General features: G+C 44.5%; 1 protein-coding gene across 2 annotated transcripts in view; it reads left to right on the top strand.

Annotated features, from left to right (window-relative positions):
• LOC126344332 (tyrosine-protein kinase Dnt-like) overlaps positions 1–22,333 on the top strand; it is a 211,478-nt gene that overhangs the window by 161,054 nt on the left and 28,091 nt on the right. Inside the window, exons 6-7 of one of the 2 annotated variants that reach the window (XM_050002011.1) lie at positions 11,026–11,422; positions 18,607–18,772. In XM_050002011.1, coding sequence (XP_049857968.1) covers positions 11,026–11,422; positions 18,607–18,772 — 563 coding nt within the window. The remainder of the gene's footprint in view (positions 1–11,025; positions 11,423–18,606; positions 18,773–22,333) is intronic. The other variant, XM_050002012.1, reaches the window with a different exon arrangement.

The raw sequence follows: 22,333 nt of genomic DNA, 5'->3' as shown, positions 1-22,333 counted from the left end.
CACCCACTTTCCACCTCTTTCTGGCCAAACACTGGTCGTGAACAATTCTTCTACTCAAGAGTTCCACAGCAGAGACGTATGGAACCTCGGTTATGGAGGTGGGTGGTCTCTTGAAAAGCTTTGTCATACTACCACATTCATTTTGGAAGAAGAATACTACTGGGAAAGTTATTCCTTTGTTGCACCAGTGGACAGAAAACAGTTGTACCTGACAACGAATGGATGCTGGACCACGTACAGCCTCAACAGTACCGTTAACCGCAATGTTGTTCACATGATCACAATAGACCGTTCATCCACGGTTCGGGCTCGACACCTGGACGCAGCAACCAGTTTAGATCTTCCGTCGTCGAATGTTTAACTCCTTTTGATGCACGATGATATGCAGGCTCGCCCACACGTCATTGCGTCGGCTTCCACTGACTACAAAGCACAAACATCTTACTACGGAGGTAACTCTTGCGTGATCCTGTAGCCTATTGAGTGACAAAATGAAGTACAGTCGAAAGTGTCCCGATTTCCTCTTTTTATGACAATGGCGGTAACTGTTAGGCGGTGTCATAGCAAACGCGATCTGGCAGCCCTTCCTTCCCTTATTGAACGCCATAGCTGACAAAACGCCTGTTGTATTGGGTGCCTTTGGATACAAGACACGACATCGATTCCTAATTTTGAGATCATTTCAAAAAGCAGTAATCACATCAAGATCCTGAGGTTCCACAGTCTTGTTTAGGTAGAGCAGGTCAATGCGCGGTCACATGTCTTCGATGAACAATAAGTCGCACCACTGCCACCGTGCCTTAGATATTTAATTAATATGTGTAGCAGTTCGTCTGGGCTGTAATTGGTCGATAGCTTGGTCATCGCAGTCTTCTACACTGGTGTCCAAAATTAAAGAAACAAACACAAATTTTTCAAGGTTGTATTTATTTTGTTACAAAAATGTATAAACAGGCGATAGTAAAGTAGAACCAATGTTAAGAATACATAGCGTAAACAGCTGCTACATGCTTAATGTTAGGCAACAGTATTGCTTGTTTTTTACAACTCAACGGATTTTCACTCACATTCGACAACTCGTTAATGTGCTCAGTATGGTATGTGAAAACCTATGGCAGCAATACAGGTCTGACAATGACGGGGCATGATGTGAATGGTGTCATCAATCTCATTTCGAGGCAGTAACGCCAATTTTCCCTGCAGAGCTGCTCGCAAGTCTTGGAGAGTGGTTGGTGGATGCCGACTTGTTGAAACCCGCCTCCCTAATGCACCCCAGACAAACTCTATGGGATTCTGATCTTAAAAGCGAGCAGGCCACACAATCTGTGCAATGTCTTCCACCTTCAAGAAAGCATCAATCTCCTGTGCTCTATGAGGTCGTGCATTATCGTCCATCAGTACGAAGTATGGGCTCACAGAAACTTGCAACAGCCGAATATGAGGTCCCAAGATCTCACCATACATGACTGCAGTTAAACCATGGGCCAATTTACCCATACAGTTTCAAGATGTCTCCGAGTGGTCAACATAATCCCTGCCCACACCATTAGGAATTGTCCTCGATATTGATTTCTTCCCCTAATTTTTGGATTCCGAAATCATTTTCTACTTTCCCTCCAGATGCGAATCCGTTGAGACTCACTCTCTGGACGAAATCTAAGCTCTGCGAAAAGAACATTGGCCCATTGTTCTACTGTCCAGGTGATATGTTGACGGCTCCACTCTAGACGTTTCCTTCTGTGAAGGCGTGTCACACACGCAGCAGGTCTCCGACGATAAAGGCTACAGTGTCGATGCCTTCTCTACGACATTTGCCTCCATACAAGGCGTCCAGTGAATGCTGCGACGTCAGATGCGAGTTGACGTACAGTACTAGCTGGTACCGTCCTGCCTTTACAGACAAGTAACAGTCCTCTCTCTCTGATGTCATACGTGGTCGAACCTGCCCTTGTTTTCAGGATACAGTCTCTATAAACGTTCACCACTTCCAAGAAGCAACAGAACGATTCACATTAAGCCATGGGGCTACATCAGTTTGTGACTGTCCTGCTTCCATTCTTCCCAGGGCGTCGATTGCAGATATTCTGGTGCGGGCCTCTGTGCCATGCTGCACCGTCTGTGACTGTGTGCACACCGTTTGTGGATATAGGACTAACCGGCAAGCACTAACCCGTTTGATACGAGCCATGAGGTCTTCATTGGCCTAGTTGTCCGTTGCGCGGCATCCCATCTTCCGTGAAGAACACGATCGTACGCGTATCTACAGACTGTTTGTATGATTACATCAGGAATGAGGCAAGACGGAGAAAAAACAGTTTGTTGCCATAATTTTTGACACCACTGTATTGACTACCATCGATGTTACGTGGACTCATATAAGAACCGTAGTATGGTCCTTTTTGTATGCATCCCACATTATTTAAGGGTATATGACGGCAACAAATGGCTGCCTGTGTGGTTTCGTAACCATGGTCAATTGAGTTCCACACCGAGCTAGGTGGTGCAGTGGTTAGCACACAGGGCTGGGAATCGGGATGAGAACGGTTTAACTACCTATTAGTCGATCCAGAACTAGGTTTCCTGCGATTTCTCTAAAACGCTTAAGGCTAATACCACAACACTCCCTTTGAAAAGGTCACAGCCGATTTCCTTTCCCATCATTACCTAATCGTAGCTTGAGCTCCATCTTAGGTGCCTCGTTGTTGATGGGAGGTTGAAAAGTGTCGTATTATTTACCCTTTCGCAAATTTCAAAAGATTTTCTGTGCCGCCTTTACTCCTGGAAAATCCATCGAAACATATCAAATAATGCAAGAGAGAAGTATAAGAAACAGTATTATTCATAAAATGAGTAAGTGTATCACAAATAGATCAATGCTTATGAGGACTGTTGGAATACTCGACCACAAGTGACGTAATTTTCATTTTGGTGGCCTTTCATAAATCCAACTATCATGAGTAGTAAGAGAAAAGTGTTCTGCCCTCCAAAACAAGCCAACATTGTCTGTTACCTTATGCCTACAGCTTTAAATCAATAGTTACTACCGTTTCTATACAGTGTAGGTATTGTTATTGTTGATACTTTTTCGGTAGAAATTACGCACTTCACATATACTGTTCTGAGATTATCATTAAGTTTACATAACAGGACATAAATTAACTTTGAAATTCATTTCTTCGTGGCTATGAAATTTTATTAATATATGAAGTGGCATGGCTATGATGATAGGAGAGAAACTTTATTGAGAGTAGCGCACAAGGTTTGGTGTCAGGTGTACATCAGGAAGTGGGGTAGTGCTCCATGTGAAGTCAGACTTGTGGACAACCTGGTGAGGAAGCAGCAGTTCTGTAATGGGTAAGGAAGGACAACATCCTTGGGCGTCACCATGAGTGGCTGACGATAGCGTACAGTTAGTGTCCAAGAACGTTGTGGTAGATTATGGAAGAATCTTGGTCGTTAGGAGGGCGTTGGGAAGAGTCACCGAAAGAACGTCACAAATGTGTCCCTGAAAAACCAGTACATAAGGGGCTAGTGCTGAGGACCAAGGAGACTAAATAATTGTCAGCAAGGAGTGAGAAATGAACATTCAGTACGATGAGTCAGCAGTAGTCATTGCTTGGAAGTAATCACACTGAAGAGTCGTCTGGAGCAGTGCAAGTGCCGAACATTGGAGCCGCGGACGACCTCATCACGCGACGGGGCAGCAGCAGTTTTAGCGGCCGTGACGTTAGCGTGTATGGGTTAACGCAGCGATACGAACACCACCTCTTTCCCGAAACACCTCACCAACAAATTATGTCACATTACACGCCTTTTTGAGGGAACCTTCATTTTATGTTCACCCCATCTTGTTACTTACGCGTCGCGAACCTTATTTCTTAAATTACGACGTTTTGCTACAGCTATCTTATAAATTTCCGTTGTTAAATTCTGCAGCGCTTTGCTCTGCCTTCCACGAATTTCTTCCGCGGGATCGATGGAAAGTAACTGAGAGCCGGTTCCGGTCGGTTGCAAGTATTAATCTTGATTGTGGCGAGCTATTTAGCTACTTTTTATTCGGCTTGTTGCGAGTTACCATCGATGATGCTGGTGGTAAGTCTTCCCAGAAACATGTTAATAATCTTTGCGGCCTGATGTTTTCTGCACAGTCTTACTATACCGTTAAGTGGATACGCCTGTCTGCATAGAGTACCACTTTGCGTCCTCTCGTCCACACTTCAAAACTTCAACTGCTGCTTAGGTCAAATTAAGCATTAATTTCTTGCTCTTGCCACATGTACTTCGAGTTGATAACCACCCTGAGAACACACGACTTGTAACGGTTATAGAAATTAGTCCGCAAATGACGAAAATACTGATGCAATGTTGCTAAGTACACCGTCCTCGAGTTAAACCGTATTTAAATAAAGATTACAACAGAAATAATATGAAGCAGACCGTCTCTCTCTGAAATGGAGAGCAAGATAAAATTACATGTTTTGAAGCTGCCTATATATCATCAGCTCTCGGACGCAACTGCACCCAAAGCCAGTCAGCGCCAGAACAGGCACCGTATCTTTCTTCAAATCAAGCGCTATTGAGAAGTCTTTAGGGAACTGAAAAATTTATATTGGAAAACACGAGGAGGTATAGCACAGACTTCCGCCGCTGCGATGAACAGAAGAACGAATCTCTCCCCATAAAGGGTTTAATACGTTACTGCATCTATGGAATCAGGAAAAAGAGAAATTTTAACTTGATCAGCTCTGCCATACGTTGCAGATATGAAGAGGTAGACGCTATCTCCTGCTGCTGCTACCCCCGGCTCTCGCATCCATTCAGATACAGTATTTCCATTTCAACAGAAACCCAATCAGCTGGTAACAAAAGCGCCCGCAGACTATTTTGCACGTGGCACAAAAACAGATAACCTGTTTATCTTCCCCTGCGCTGCGTTATTATATTGAAGCCCGGCTCCGGACTGCGCGACTCTTATTGCCTCCTCTGTTGTATACGCATTTCCCAGCAGGCACTCCGAACAAAGGAGTGACGCGATGACAAAAGGGTCCTCCCTGGAGCCAAAAGGCGCACCACCGTAAGTCTTTATTTGTACAAGATGTACACGCGCCGTGTCGGCCAAGTTGATTACAGCACCAGGCGCTCTAAAGCAAAAATATTGCAGGAACTGAAAATATTTGTACAGTGGTTTTCCACTGTTTCTCTAACAAGTTTTCATTTCACCGTATGTCTCCCTATTCCAGTGACCCCGGAGGCGGATATAGTCAATCACTATCCTACTAAGCTGCCAACGAGGTGCAGGCAGGGTTGACGGTATCCACAAATCTGTGGCCCATTGAAGACTGTTAGATATAATGTACAATGCGTCTTGCATTAATCTCAATGCAACGTTGAATCATAGTTCTTCTTAGTAGAAGTAGTGGGACTTAATAAGACGGCATTCGCATAAACCTGTAGAGATTACGTGGAACTTTTTTTTTTTTTTGAGTCATTGAGTCATCCCCCGAGTTCCTTTCCTGTACTAACTTTTCATTTCAATGTAGAACTTGTAAACTTGCAACCATCATCCTCAATTATGTGTAGAATGTATTCCAACCTTTGTCTTCCACTACTGTTCTTATCCTCTACAACTCTCTCTAACACCGTGGATGTTATTCCCTGATGTCTTAACAGATGTCCTACCACACTGTCAGTTCTTCTTGTCAGTGTTTACCATACATTCCTTTCCTCTTCAATTATCCAGAGAACCTCCTCATTCTTTGCCTTATCAGTCCACCAAATTTTCAACGTTCTTCAGTAGCACTGCATCTCAAATACTTCAATTTGCTCCTGCTCCGATTTACTCACAGTTCATGTTTCACTATCATACAATCCTGTGCGCCAAACGTACGTTCTCAGAAATTTCTTTCTCAAATTAAGGGCTATGTCTGATACTAATAGTCTCCTCTTGGGCAGAAATGCTCTTTTCGCCAGTGCTAGGCTGTTTTTATGTCCTCCTTGCTCCATCCGTCATGGGTTATTTTGCTGCTTACCTTCACCTACTACGTGATCAGCAACTAAGATATTAAGTTCCTCGTTGTTTTAATTTCTGATACTTCTCATTACATTGATCTATCTTCGATATAAAGTCAGTCCAAATTTTTACTCATTAGACTGTTCACTTCATTCGAAATATCTAGCAATTCATCTTCACTTGGACTGAGAATAGCGAATCTTAACATTCATGTCCCTTTACCTTGAATTTAAATTCCATTCCTAAAAATTTCTTTGATTTCCATCATTGTTTTTCGATGTACAGATCGAACAGTAGGGGTGAAAGACTACATCCCTGTCTTACGATCTTTTTAATCCGCATACTTCATTCCTGGTCTTCTATCATTGTTCCTACTTGGTTCTTGCACTTGCTGTTTATTACCTGTCCTTCTCTTCAGCTTACGGCTATTTCTCTGAGAATTTCGAACATCTTGCATCATTTGACATTGTCGAACACTTTTTCCCGGTCGACAAATCCTATGAATGTGTCTTGATTTTTCTTCTGTCTTGCTTCCATTACCAACGTCAGAACCGAATTTCTCGTGCCTTTCTCTTTCCTATAGCCAAACTAATCATCAACTAAAAGATACTCAATTTTTCTTTTCTATTCCTCTGTATATTCTTGTCAGCTACTTGGATGCGTGAGCAATAATTCCCGCACATGTCTGTTCTTGCAATCTTTGTAACTATGTGGATGTTGTTTTTCCGAAAGTCTGGTGCTATGTCGCCAGTAATATAGATTCTGCATCCGACAACGTGAATAATCGTTTTGTTGACACTTCCTCCAATGATTTTAGAAATTTCAATGGAATGTTATCAATCCCTTCTGCGTCATTTGATTTCGAGTCTTACAGAGCTCTTTTAAATTCTGACTGTAATGCTGGATGCTTTATTTCTTCCCTATTGACTCCTGTTTCTTCTTGTATCACGTCGTCAGAGAAGTCCCCCCCCCCCCTCACCCCCTCTCATAGAGGGCCTCAATGTACCGTTTCCACATGTCCGCTCTCTCCTTACCATTTAACAGAGAAATTCCCAATGCGCTCTCCTTGTTGCCACCCTTGCTTCTCACCAAAGGCTCTTTTGACTTTTCTTTGTGTGAAGGCGAATCTACCTGCAAAGTTTGGGAGGAACAGTCATGAGAAGTTGAAAAGAAATTCCATTGTGAAGGTCTGTGAAATAGAAAATTATTAACACTTTCGTACTCACTTGTTGACAAATCACGCTTTTCTCGAGTTCTTCGACCTCTGTTGATTTGATTATTTTTCTGACGTTCCGCCCGCACGAGTGGCTGGCATTGTCAAAACTTCACCCTGCGTTGCTGATGTGGACTGGAGTCGAGCTGGCAGCCATAGGTATTGTGTATCTGGTGAGCCAACTTCCAGCGGCTTCTCCGTGGTCGTTACCACTGTAGCTCTCCTCTTTTCACCTGCAACGGTCGTTCGCAGGACGCGTATCCTGGATACGTTCACCTTGAGGATTTCCTGTTTCTTGTTGAAGCAGTCTTCATGTTGTGGAGCCCTAACGATTCCCTGGAAAAGCGGGCGCGGTAGCTTCTCTCCATGGCAAGAGTTCCCGTGAAAGCGAATTTTGTTACGTGCTGGGACACACGCATAGCACGCGCTCCGCCACTCCCGATTTCTCCACAAGTCCCAGTCTATAGCGGTCCAGTCCGTTGCGGTAGCTGCCAGGTCAGCCCGGATCCTCTCGGGGACAGGGTGTTGTGTTGCCCTTCCATTGGTATCGTCATTGCTGACACGAAAATTACCTCAAAAACACTGTCATATCGTCTTTTCACTATTGAGACGGCTGCATGGGCGCGAACCGGAAGCCAATGAATTGATATAAATTGAAAAAAAAAGAAACCTACAATGCCATATATGATCGGCAATCGTGGCGTTGATTGATAGTGCAGTCATTCCAACAAAGACTTTTCTTTGTGCGCAGGAACTGCGTTACGTTTTTGACATTGTCAGTTCTTCCCTGTGGTCCTGAACCGATCTGAGAAACCCTTTGCTCTTCTTTGCCCCTTCAAAAGTAGTTTGCACAACATACGGCTTATTCTGTTCGACACCCTGGGAATGTATGGCATAACGGCCGAACCCGACCTTTCTATTTTCCCTGCATCACTCTGTCGATTGTTGTATTTCGAGACACCACTTACGTGATGTACGAGGGTTGCTCAGGAAGAAACGCACTGCATTTTTTTCCTCAGCTGAAAACAATGCTACGAACGCGAAACTTTACGTGTTTATTAATTGAAGTCTTTCGAGTGAGCGCGTCAAGTTTCCGTCTCTTCCGACAGATAGAAAAACTGAAGGACAGTTTCAGATGGCGTCTCTAGCTGATGTAAGTTACAAGAAACGTCCCGTAATTGAATTTCTCACTACAGAGAAAGATAATGTGGGTAATATTCACAAACGCTTGTGCGAAGTCTGTGAAGCATCTCCTGTCGACAGAAGTATAGTTAGTCGCTGGACACGGAGCGGGAGGTCATCAGAAGGCGGTTCGGCGGGGCTAAACGATTTGCAGCTGTAGGGGAGACCATCCACGGCTAACACATCTGACATGTTGCAGAGGGCTGTTGTCGTTCGCCAGGACAGACGCATTACGACTCGACAGTTGCCGTTGCATCTGTCAATTAGCAAAGAAGTGTGGATGCAACTATCCGCACTCTTGGATATTCAAAAGTGTGTGCAAGAGGGGTCCCGCGCTGTCTAACGGTGATCACAAATCGCATATAAAAAGACATTTGTCTTAATTTGTTGCAACGTTTTGAAGCTGAGGGGAAGTCCTTCTTCTTCCGGATTGTGACCGGTGATGAAACCTCGGTTCACCATTTTGAGGTCGAAACAAAAGGACAATCGATGGAATGGCGCCATTCCCACTCCCCACAGAAGATGCTGCTTATTGAAGGCCATAGAACAGGATGGTGTGTAGATAAAACACCATTCCTTCGTGTGTGTAATTCTCGTTGTGTTCAGTAAAGAACTGTTGAAGAAAAAAATGCGGGCATTACTTTCTCGGAAACCCTCGTACTATTACCTCTCTGAACGTTTTCCTGTTGTTGCATCTCGTGTCGGAGAAGTTGCGGCTGGCATATTCGCGTGCGTTGTGTAGGGATCGTATGGGCGCCCAACGGAGTGGTCATCAGCTCCCTTACACTTATTAAAACATACGAATGTGGAAATGATCACATTTTCATCTTGCGCGCATTATGAGCATATTAGACATCCCTCTTTTCTGGCTAGGCGATGATTTCACAGCTTGTACTGGTATTGGTCCTTATGTGTCCGATTTCGATACACGTTCTGTCCCAGGTTCTCATCATCCCTCGTACCCGGAACTTCTAGAAAGGGTAGCTGTTGGGCCTTTTCTACTACAGTAAATTTTGACTTGACAGACTGCTCAGATGTTCTAGGAAGTCGCCCAACTGTAAATTACTATGGTTGCCATCGCTTCAGGGACAGCTCCGCACAGTGTCTTTGTACCGTTCTACCCCTGAACTACTGAACGCTAACAAGTGGGGCAAAACAGTAATCTTCAACAATAAAGCTATCCATATTGCATGGCTGTTAACGTACAAGTGCAAATGACTGGAGAACCAACCAAGCGGAAACAAGCAATACTGAATGTACGCTTGAGGATGACTAGTGAACTCGGCATCAGTGTTGTCATCAGCAATTACCGTTCGTGACTGGAAGGAGGTTGCTTCCAGACATGACTTACAAAACGTACCATCGTAATTTGGAGTGTTGTGCAGCTATTAAAAAAAAAATAATTAAATGTTAAAGGATAAATGGAAGTCAGTTGCTCTCTATCCTGACAATGAGTTCCACGTGTCCGTTGTACGAAGATATTCAGAAAATGTCCCTCAAAAACCAGAACGAGATTTTCACTCTGCTGTGGCATGTGTGCTGATATGAAACTTCCTGTCAGAATAAAGCGGTGTGCACGATTGAGACTCGAGTTCTGGACCTTTGCCTTCCGCGGGCAAGTACTGTACCGACTCAGCTACCCAAGCACGACTCACGACCCCTCCTCACAGCTTCAGTTCTGCCAGTACCTCGTCTCCCACCTTCCAGACATCACAGAAGGTTTGCAGAAGAGCTTTTGTGGAGTTTGGAAGGTAGGAGACGAGATACTGGCAGAATTGAAGCTGTGAGGAGGGGTCGTGAGTCGTGCTTGGGGAGCTCAGTCGGTAGAGCACTTGCCTGTGAAAGGCAAGGGTCCCGAGTTCGAGTTTCGGTCCGGCATACTGTTTTAATCCGCCAGGGACGTTCATACCTCTCCAACCTTTAAAATTTATTGTATGGAGGAAGGGTTCACCCTGCGTACTCGATGCTTCACAAACTCAGTCTATCCGTGATATTTTCCAAAAACATAAAAAAAAACTTTTCTGTAGACATATTTTCGTTTTCGGGGTAGATAGTATCTATCATTAGTAGGTATAGTCGTTTTTATCGTCTCTCGTTGGTGCACAATCACTACTTATCTGCCATTAGCATATTCAGGCTGTAATGGGTGCAACTCCACAATTTCTGTCGGTGACCGAGGACGATGTACTGAACAGCATTACATCAGTATTTACGTCATTTGGGGACTAATAACTATAGATGTTACAAGTCGCATCTTTTCAGGTTGGGTAGTACTCCCAAGTACTTGCTCTAAAAGCAAGCCATTAATGATTAGTTTTCCACTGGGCAGGAGATCAGATGTTGAAGTGTTATTGCGTGGATAGAAAACAATACAATCACAAACTTCCGTCAATCTTATAGACGCTCTGACACCACCATTCTCCATGGTAGCAGAGGAAGTTCCCATTTCGTGCTCTTAATTGTCCTGTAATCTAGAATGTTTATCCGGTGCAGAGTTTCATGCAATCTTCTGGAATTTTAGAACCTCCTTTGTGATAGCGAATGTCAATTTTGGCAGGTCGGAGGAGACGATGAGTTTTTGGTGAAGTTCAGGAGACAGACTCGATGTTAAATTTTGCAGAAGGTGCCTTACTGGTAGTGACACTAGGAGCAAGTGTAGCTGGGGCGTGTACAAGGACACCTGCTGCCGCTTGCGCAGCACTACGTACACGAGCGCGGCGTACGGCAGCAGCCCGAACGTGTTCATCCGGCTGGAGGCGCTGGGGCGCGCAGGCAGCGTGGCCAGCGGCAGCTACGCCACCATCGCCAGCTTCACCAAGGTGGCACCCTCCGCCGCCGCCGCCGCCGCCGCGTCGCCGCTGCCGTCGCAGGCGCACTCGCTGTCGCAGCCGCCCTGCCCCTACGCTACCACCTTCCTGTCCGGCGCCGCCACTTCTGACGACTACCACGTCTACGCAAAGCCCGCCTCCCTCTGTCCCACGTACTACGCTTCGTCTCGCCTGTCGCAGCTGTCTCAGGTAAGTGCAGTTCTGAAGAAATTGGCAGGTGTTTAAATCTTTCATACCCGCCTGGCTAACGTGCTGCTTTCCGAGCGGGAAGGCGTGCCGGTCTTCGGCACGAATCTGCCCTGCGGATTAGTGTCGAGGTCCGGTGTGCCGGCCAGCTTATGGATGGTTTTTAACGCGGTTTCCCATCTACCTTGGCGAATGCGGGCTGGTTCCCTTATTTCGCCTTAGTTACACTGCGCAAACACCATTGCCACGTACGAGTACACCGCAATACGACGTAAACATGTGGGGCTACACTCGTCTGTCATGAGACTTTCCCGGAGCTTCTACTGGGGGCCGAACCGCATAACAATCCCGAGTTCGGTGTGGGGCGGCGGTGGGGTGGGTGAACTGCTGCGACCTGTTATGTGAACCACTGAGGGCTACGGCGGGACGAAGCCTATACGTCTTTTCTAGGTCCCCGGTGTAGTACATACACTTAACACATACAAACCTTTGATACCATTACTTGGTAACATTCCGGTATCTTTGTGATTGGCGATTCGAGTGTCCTCCAGAAAAGGGGTGGGTGTGAGCTTTAATGTACTCTTAGGCGCTGTTCTCATTGAGGCGATACGATACAATAAAAGTTGTGCGACCCTACGATTAACCGCGTGACCCTCATATTCCCACAGGAGTGATACGTCAAGCAAGAAGACACAACAGGTGGCGACAACCTCACGTGTGCCACAACGATGTCAACATCGTTATGGACATCTTCCAAAACTGTCACTTATTTAATAGAGATTGGAGAGACGTATGGCTCTCCTTCCACCTCGAAAAGCAATTTCGTTATTTATATACGCAGACTGAAACGAGGAAAAGAAAATTAGCACCAAAGCCGGCATTGAAAAGCGTGTCTCCCGCTTATTAGGCAGACATCCTAACCATTACGCAACCCTGACACGGTGGATTTCCACAACTGCATTGACTACCTAGCACACCTCAATTCTTCCCGGCCGCGGTGGCCGAGTGGTTCTAGATGCTACAGTCTGGAACCGCGCGACTGCTATGATCGCAGGTTCGAATACTGCCTCGGGCATGGATGTGTGTTCCTTAGGTTAGTTAGGTTTAAGTAGTTCTAAGTTCTAGGGGACTGATGACCTCAGAAGCTAAGTCCCATAGTGCTCAGAGCCATTTGAACTATTTGAACACCTCAATTCAAATTCCATTCACGTTCCAGCCCATTTCGCATTCCCCCTAAACTGAAATAGAGTTGCAGACTCTATGCAATTGTATTGAAATAGCATCTCAAAATCGAATAAAACTCGGGATCCTGTCTGAAACCTGGGGATACCTTTTTATTCAAATGAAACTTTTTGGTTGGAGTGACATTGTAAGGTGTCAGGCAAATCCAACACCGTCCATGAAAACCCTGACATGATAAGCGAATCCAGTAGTATGCCACATAGCTCCGAATAAATAGTGACATAAAATTAACCATAGTAATAAGAAGTAATGAGTGAGCAAATGGAATACCACAGATTAACACAAGAATGCCTAAATGCAGGTCATACCTTCCCACCGTGAGACAGACGCAGTTCAGAGGGAGAAACGAGAACAAAAGCCGAGAGCAGAACCGTGTTAAGCTGCAAGGCCCTACGATAAGGGACGCACTGGACACCCACGTCGCCAGCTAACCACTAGGGCCACACCACCCGCAAGTTTTAGCATGAGACTTTTTCGCGTCTCTGTTATGTCAAGGACCACCCCCCAGCCCATGTTAAAAGCCATAGCCCTCCAGAAAAACAGTATAGATCTTACGACAACACAAAAAGGGCCACACCAACCGCAACTTTTAGCATGAGACTTTTTCGCGTCTCTGTTACGTTAGGACCCCCCCCCCCCCCCCCAGCCCATGTTAAAAGCTAGAGCCCTCCAGAAGAACAGAATAGGTCTTACGATAACGCTAAAAGGACAACACCAGGTGCAAGTTATAGCGTGAGACTTTTTCGCGTCTCTGTTACATTGCAAACTTTAAAAACATTGGCCCACCACGAAAAGTATGTTTCTCATTGGATAGACAGAATTTTTGTAGGCGGAGCTTAAGGTTAACATTGAGACCCTGATTGGTCAGATGAAAACAGAGCCAGATAGTTTTTTTTTAAACCAACTTCGGTAAATGGTAGTAAGGAGAAGTTAGGAGAAGAGAGTTGCTTCCGAGATGGCGAGGTGAGCGGAGCTGTGCTGCCCGCCGTCGCCCTGACGCTGCCTAAACACCAACAAGATAATGAACGCACGCGATGCTGCATTTTTGAGCGCATAAGACTTCACTCAGAAGTCTCATCTGTTACACCCCCTTTTTGCGTAACACTAGTGTCGATCGTCAATTAAAGCTCATGGTGTTCACATTTTCCACTTAAAGTAAAAATCTGAAACGCGATGATGTTTCTGTTATATAGTTATTGAGAAGCCACTACAGCCATTGTAATTTACGACAACTTAGATAAGTTATTAAAGATAACTGAGGGTCACTGTAGACCATTTTGATGGTTTTTCTCTTTTGTGAAACTTAATTTAAACCTTGATTATAGATGTGATATGGCATAGGTCATCCTTCGATCCATTGTAGAACTTGGAAACCCATTCAGGGAATATTCTTTCACAGTTTTGTTGAACGCAGTTGGTTTTTACCATCCTGTATTAAAACACTTCCTTTTATCAATAGTGCAATTTATAAACAATGTTTTGTGAGTAGAATAAAATTTCCAATGGTAAACTTAACTGCTATTTCGACGTTATTTTACCAGCTAACTAAAAATAGGAAAGCCTTGAACCCCTTCCACTAATTTTAGGTAGTATGAAGGTTCTTTTACAGGGAGTGCAGTGGAGCTGACGCTGAAATCATTAAGTATTTGGTTATATCATCGCTAGTCTCACTGAACTCTTCTGAATTCTACATGTCATGTGTGGTCTAGCGTCTCCTTACCAGCAACAGGTCGCAGATTCAAACTAGTCAATTCCCTAAAAAACATGCTCAGAGCGTCGTTGCGCGAAAGTGGTAGGGAGACACGATATAGAACAAACAGACACCACCATGAATGTTAGCACGTTTTCAGATGCCAAATATCTATAAGGTATATAGGCGGACTGACTGAGGAGAGAGCTGTGCTGTGATAGTCCGTGCAATTATGCAGAGTCACTGTGTCAGGAACGAGCAGTGGTTAGTGCATCTGCCTAATGAGCAGGAGACCTGAGATCGAATACCGCACTTGGTACAAATTTTCGTTCATCGCTTCAGTCTGCGTATGTATATCATAGATGTCTGAGACTCAAAAAGTTCTCTAGAGCACGTAGTTCAATTTAAATTTTGGTACGTTACCACATTTGGCCTACAGCACTGAATGACCTAAATTGCAACAAACGAAAACTTGCAAGCGACAACATTTTTTGCAGAAAAATATTCCTCGTGTTTTACTTAATTTCGAAGTATAACAGTATCTATTGGCAGTAAAAGAAGGAAACCAGTTCATCATCAACCTGTGATACCAGATTATAAGATGCAAAAATTAATTTTTAATAAGTAGTTTCATCAAAGTGGCATGAGAAAAGTTTCATAACAGAGTAATTGCGCCGTGCGAGTCCCAAAACAATAATTTTTAATTTTTTTATACAAATATTAAAAACTTGACTTAGAAACTAAATCCATGAACCAATATCTTTAGACACATCACATGACTTGAAAATACCGTCTCCACGCATCGTACCACACAGTTGCTTGGAGCAACCAGTACTACGTATTGTGCCGGGTGATATGACAGAGAATGAATGGTATCGGTGTTGTATTGCTGCCTTTCTAGTTCAAATGGCTTTGAGCACTATGGGACTTAACATATGATGTCATCAGTTCCCTAGAACTTAGAACTACTTAAACGTAACTAACCTAAGGGCATCACACACATCCATACCCGAGACAGGATTCGAACCTGCGACCGTGGCAGTGGCGCGGTTGCAGACTGAGGTGCCTAGAACCGCTCGGCCACAAGCGCCGCTGCCGTTATAGTCTGAACCAATCAAGTCACTACATTTCCGCGCTCTACCAATGTGGGTTGCTTGCGCATCGTATTGCAAGTCACTTCCCCATCATACTGCATATTGCATCGCCTCGGAGAGAACCACGCCTTACGGTGTGAGTATATGCTTCTCAAAATTAATCAGTAATTGGTAATATTATAATGTATTGCAATACGATTCAACTGGACCACAGTCCTATGTAATGAATCTTTTCGATCAATATGATAAACGTGCTGAATAATTACCTAAACAAAAGCCTTAATATACACACCGAGATTACAGATTTGGGATGGATCCCATTAGAATACGTGCACGGGCGGCTGGTTGCACATAGCAGCAGACATGTACAGAAATGTCCTCACCTCTGCATCACTTGATGCGAAATGACATATGTAGCAAACATTGAGCAGAAGGTGTCTGCAACGCATCAGAGCTATTGAGGGCGGTTAGAAACAATCCGGAATGTTTATACGGGCGTTGCAGGGTAGGCTGTGCTGAGAATCAATTGTTAAGAAAAAATTCCGTAGTGCTGTTTCCAAATTAATTACCATTGTAGTTAGCCAAATAGGCCGTTGTACGCGCAATTTCAAGTAGTCTGCCAGATAAAATGAGTGTAGGTTCTTATAGCGTAGAGGATAGCGCACGAGAATGCTCAGACTTTGGCACTGCCTCGATCCTTGGTACCGTAGCGCTCTGTTGTTCGCTTGTAGGAAACGAAATGAAGGAGACGATTTGCGTCATTGTCTGTGGGGCCGGTTGTAATTGCGAGCGCAACGACTCGACTTGCTAACTTAAAAAACAAAATAACTCGCCAACGGCACAACATATTGAACTTTTGCCTTAACAATTATTTCTCAGCACAACCTACCCTGCAACACGCTTACAAACTTTTCAGACTGTTTCCCTTCACCCTGTAGAGATTTACGCTTGGCGCTAGGTCACCATTCAGCAACAAACAGGAGTTTGAATAAAATCATTTTTGGAGTTAGACGCCTTGATTACCAAGAATAAAACAACTGTATCATAGATGGTTGTGCAGAAACAAAATGTGTATCTTGTAGTTACGCACTTAATTGGTACGTTATGTTTATGGAATAACTCAGAGGAAGATTTGTTATTATCAAAGAAGAGTAACTTCATCCCCACAATGGCCGCCGAGGCACCAATCATACTGTTCACTGCTGACAGTAGAACAGTTGTAAGACGCCGTGGTGTCCTGACCTGAATTGCTTAAATACTCCGCCCTCACAATCAAATTCCGCACATCAAGACGCTTCATTCGAATCCAAACTCGGTAAGATAAAGTCAATGCTGTATGAATTCATGTAAACGATATGCAAATAACTAGTAAATCACAACTGCGCACCGAGATTGAAATACTCGAGGCTGGAGTGCACACACACATTCCAGACACGACGGTCACAGGAGCTTTTAGTTCGGGAGAGGCAGACCGCACGCTGGGAGGCCGAGCCGGTCCCTTCAGAGTATGAATCAGCCTATCTACGTCGGACGGTGACCGCCCGTAGAGCAGACAGCATTTGCCCGAGTGAAAGGCAGAACGACCCCGTGTTCGGCTTAAAAGCAAATTCCGCTACATTGTGTGGGAGCGCCCAGCCTACGCATTCTTTACAAACATAGCACGCAGTTTCGGAGGTTTTCACAGGGAGACAGCAAACGCCAGATTTCCAGATTGATCACCTTAAACGAAACGTCATTCTCCCGTTTTAGAAGAGAAACGCTGTTTGGCAGACGATATTCTTGACGCCTAGAGTTGAAGGAGTAAGGGAAGAGACCGAAAGATATACCCCTTCATGTCTGGTGTGGAGAGGGGCAGGCAGCACGTAACGAGAGCGTCTGCTCTCGTATGTGTACTCTAAATAGCGATGAACAAGTCTCTTCCCAGTACTTCACTGGGAGAGCATCTGTGTCGAGAGTGAATCGGAGAGCGGCTCTATATTGAGTCCTTGCGATTCAGCGTTGTTCACTGTGTTGGCCGCCACACTTATTGTGCGGTGTGAACAGACAGAATTATAGTTAAACGCCTGAGAAAGAATTTTTGAGTGGCATTGCGGTGGACTGGTTATCTGACCGGTGAACCACGCCAATATTTAGACTAGGGGCGAATAGGAGTCCTTGACTTCATCAAGGCATAGGGAGAGTTTGATTGGCGAAGGTCAATCCAGATAGAACGAGAGTTATCTTATTTGTCAGCAGCGAGTGTCGTAGACAGCAGTCATCGCAGCTTACGGTATTGTGCGCTACAGCTCTTGCGAGTCCCATATTTCCTCCATAACAGTACACTTCACTGCATTTCACATGCAACAGCAGCCTCTATCGTACCTAGCAAAATTTTACGGATAATTATTCAATTTGAGTAGGCGCGGCTCTCAGCCATTCTTCCAAGTCAATAACAATCTTAAACTTTGTATAGAAATTTCATTAGCGAATCCTATTCTTAAGAGGTAACTTGACATTCCGAAAAGAACTCGGAAATAACTTGTTCAGTTCATAACTAAAAGTTCCATTATGATTTCTCAGAATTTTTGTAAAATAAATAATAATTTTCGGTTGTTTCATGTTTTTCTTACACTAACTATCACTACTCCAGTACCCAAGTATCCCACTAGTTACGTAAGAATTTTTGCGTCATTTCCTTAGAGCGGAAGAGTCCAGAAGATATTAATTGCTGAACGTTTTTCAAGCATTTCTCTTTAGAACGTTAGGAGCATCTGTCTGACTTCTGTAGTAGCGTGGGGGTGGAAATTGCATCGTGTAGGAGTCACAGGGTGAAGGGTACATCTCAGATTAATCCGTTGCGCAGAATGACAGAATAGCATTCACACGCTCACAGACAGTTATGAGGCTATTGGACCTTGGTGGACATGATGAAACCATTACCATCAGATGCTTATGGATTTTGTGTTTTTTCTTAATTTACGAGAGAAGTTAAGGTTAATGATAATTCGTAGTAAGTTAAGACAGGTTTCTGCATATTTTTACTTTGTTCATATTTCCGATGCTCGTAATCACTGAAAGAGTAAGATCATTAGAGTTTGTGCAACGATACCCTGTTACGGGTAATCTGTATGATGCTGTCTACACGGTGTCACTGTTTTTAATGTGTGCTCCCTTTGCGGTAGCACTCGCTGTACGACCCGCGGCTGACGGACCCCACGAGCCGGCTGCGCGCCGTCGCTGTGGAGCGGTCGTCCATAACGGTGCACGAGCTGCTGCACGAGGGCACCTTCGGCCGCGTCTACCGGGGCGTCTTCCGCAACCAGCAGGTCACCGTCAAGACCGTCTCCGGTGAGTACCCAACACCGCCTAACACACGAACACTTGCTGTAATAGTACCATACCGTGTTTAGCGCCTGCCCATGTCGCTAACGCCAAACTGGAACTGCGATGTGATTTTGGTGAACACTGTCGTTTGAGACTTCCATATCGCACACACTTGCCACGTGTTTATGTATCTACTTGCACAGTTAGGTGGCCAAAGTCGTGTGGTATCAATATGCGCATATATAGATGGCTATAGGATGGCTCAACGCAGCTTCCCCAAGGAATATGTCCTTTGTACCCATGTGATTCTTGTGACTAGCTTTCCGACGTAATTATGGCCTAACGACGGGACTTGACACACTTTAAACGCGAATGGTACCTGGAGTTACATGCATGGGACATTCCATTTCTGAAATCTTAAGGGAATTAAATATTCCGATATCCATACCGCAAGGAGCATGCCGAAAATACCAACTTTCGAGCATTACCTCCCACCAAAATGTTCATATGTGTGTGAAATCTTATGGGACTTAACTGCTAAGGTGGTCAGCCCCTAAGTTTACACACTACTTAACTTAAATTATCCTAAGCACAAACACACACACCCATTCCCGAGGGAGGACTCGAACCTCCGCCGGGACCAGCCGCACAGCTCATGCCGGCAGCGCCTTAAACCACTCGGCTAATCCCGCGCGGCTTACCTCCCACCAGGAACAACGCAGTGGCCTACAGCCTTCGCTTAACCATTTTGAGCAGCGGGGCTTCAGTAGAGTTGTCTGTCCTAATAGACAAGCAACGCTGTGAGAAATAATCACGTATATCAATGTGGGACGTACGACGAACGTAGTCCGTTAGTACAGTGCTGCGAAATTGGGAGTTAAAGCGCTGCGGCAGCGGATGACCGACACCGGTGTCTTTGCTGACGGTACGACATCGCCTTTTGTTCCTCTCCTTTGGGCTTGTGACTACGGCGCTTGACCCCAGGCGACTGGAGAACCGTGAACGGTTCAGACGAGCCCAGATTTCAGATTGTAAAAGCTGATGGTAGGATTCGAGTATAGCACAGACCCATCGAAAGCATGGGCCCAGGCTGTCACCAAAACATTGTGGAACGAGGTGCTTACTCCATAATGGAGAGGGCTGTGTTTACATGGAATGGACTGGGCCCTCTGGTCCAACAGAACCGACTGGAACCATTGTAGAACCATTCATCGAGTTCATTTTCGCAGACGACGATGGAATTCTTATAGATGACAGTGCGCCATGTCACCGAGCCTCAGTTGTTCCCGGCTGGTATGGTGACCGTTATGGACAGTTAGAGCTTGTGATTTGGCCACCCAGATCACCCGACACGAATCTCATTGAAAATTTATGGGACGTAATCGAGAGACCAGTTAGTGTGCAAAATCTTGCACTGCCAGAAATTTCACAATTATGGTTGGTTATAGAGAGAGCATGGCTAACTAATTCTGCAGGGTTTTCCAACAACTTGTCGAGTTCATGCCACGTCGAGCTGCTGCACTACTCTGGACAAAATATGGTGGCTCTCAGCACTACGGGACTCAACATCTTAGATCATAAGTCCCCTAGAACTTAGAACTACTTAAACCTAACTAACCTAAGGACATCACACACACCCATGCCCGAGGCAGGATTCGAACCTGCGACCGTATCAGTCCCGTGGTTCCGGACTGCAGCGCCAGAACCGCACGGCCACCGCGGCCGGCAACAAAATATGGTCTGACACGAAGTATGCTATGACTTTTGTCACATCAATATAAGTAAGAGCAGTGGAAATGAACTGTTGGCTCTAAAGTAAATGAGTGGTTGATAACAAACACTTATTTCGTTGGTTTATGTGGCGGTGTGTTTTTAATTGTTACTGTACTGGCACTTTTGACTGCCCAAGAGCATCAAACGCTAAGTTATGTATTTGTTGTTGCTATGGACGGATACTGAAGTACGTCATGACAAAAAAGTGGAATCAGAAATTTGGACGACGACAGAAGCAGATATGAACAGGCAGAGGGCATTTGAAAGGAAAATCCTTCGAAATTTTTATGGTCCAGTGAGAGCGGCAGGTGGTTGTAGAGTAAGTTAAAACGATGGAATACAACAGTTTGTACAATCGAAAGCTATAATGAAATTTGTTAAATCGAAAAGAATACGCTGCTTAGGGCACATGGAGAGGATTCCAGATGACAGGATGCCCGAACGATTAATGAAAAGCAGATGGTATTTCACGAGAAGAAAGGGACTACCAATTCTCGAGGGTAGGACAATGTGTTCACTCATCTTACCAAGAGGGAGACCCGAGGATGGAAGGCAAAAGCAGAGAGGAGGATGATTGAGGAAGATTGTTGAGGAGACCAAGGCCCATCAAAGGCTGTAGTGCGAAACAAAAAGAAGAAGAAAAGCAAATAAAAAGTAAGAAAAAGGAAAACTTGTGACCAAATATTATGCTACAATGAAGCACCATCACCTGCCAGCCAAGTGTATTGATGATGAACCTGAATTCTCACTCCACAGATCATCTTACTCCATGAACTCTCTGGGGTACACGTTAATCGAGTCACCCCGATTATTAGAAGGTCGGTTTCTACAAAAAGATATGCAAACGTCTATTCGTTGTTACGCAACTACAGCTCCTCTTCTAGAGATAACTGCCGTCGTCTGTTAATCGAGTCAAGCAGGCAACAGGTATGACACAATTTCGAAACATGAAGGTTTGATGCTACCCTTTCCTGCTTTCATTGTCGGTATCCTGAGTTGATTACCATCGTCCTTCAAGCTGTCATATAAACGTTGGGGCTTGAAATCTTCGTCATCATTCAGACTCCTCTACACCTTGCCCATTTCAACGAGGAGAGTCATGCAAATACCGTGGCCGCACATTTCAATGGTTTGCCGATGACATATTACTGTAATTATATCAGTTGAACGAATGCATAACGTATTGAAAAAGGGCTATGAGAAGAACTTCAAAAAACTAAAACAAAGGTAGTAGAATGTAGGCCAATCCAATCGGACGATGCTGAGGGAATTAGGAAACTACGCACTTAAATGTAGTAGATACATATTGCCCCCTGGGCGAAAAAATAAGTAGTGACAGCAGAATTAGAGAGTATATAAAGAAACAGATGGGCAATAGTATAAAAACGTTTAAAAAAATGAGAAATCTGTTTACATCTAAACCATTTGTTATAAAGTCTGTTCGTAATTTGTTTTGTCTGGTATGTAGCCATAAATGGAAGTGAGAGGTGAAAGACAAACTGTTCATACAAGAACGGAGCAAAAGCTTCTTAAATGTATTCCTACAGAATATTGCTGAAGAGTACTGGGTATGTCAAATGACTGTTGCGTAGAGTCGAATAAGGATAAAAAGAAATCTGTCACGAAACTTCCCTAAAGGAGTGGGTCGGTTGATAGATCGCATTCTCAGGCATTAAGAAACTCAGCTTAGTGATAGAGAGAAATGTGGAAAGTAAAAATTGTAGAGGGAGATCAAGGTTATAAAACAAACAACCATGTTCAGAAGGACACAAGTTAAAGTATAACTCAACGTGAAAAGCTGGAGCAAATAAT

Source organism: Schistocerca gregaria, chromosome 1 (genome assembly GCF_023897955.1).
Source record: "Schistocerca gregaria isolate iqSchGreg1 chromosome 1, iqSchGreg1.2, whole genome shotgun sequence".
NCBI lineage: Eukaryota > Metazoa > Arthropoda > Insecta > Orthoptera > Acrididae > Schistocerca > Schistocerca gregaria.
This window is presented reverse-complemented; position numbering and strand designations above follow the sequence as displayed.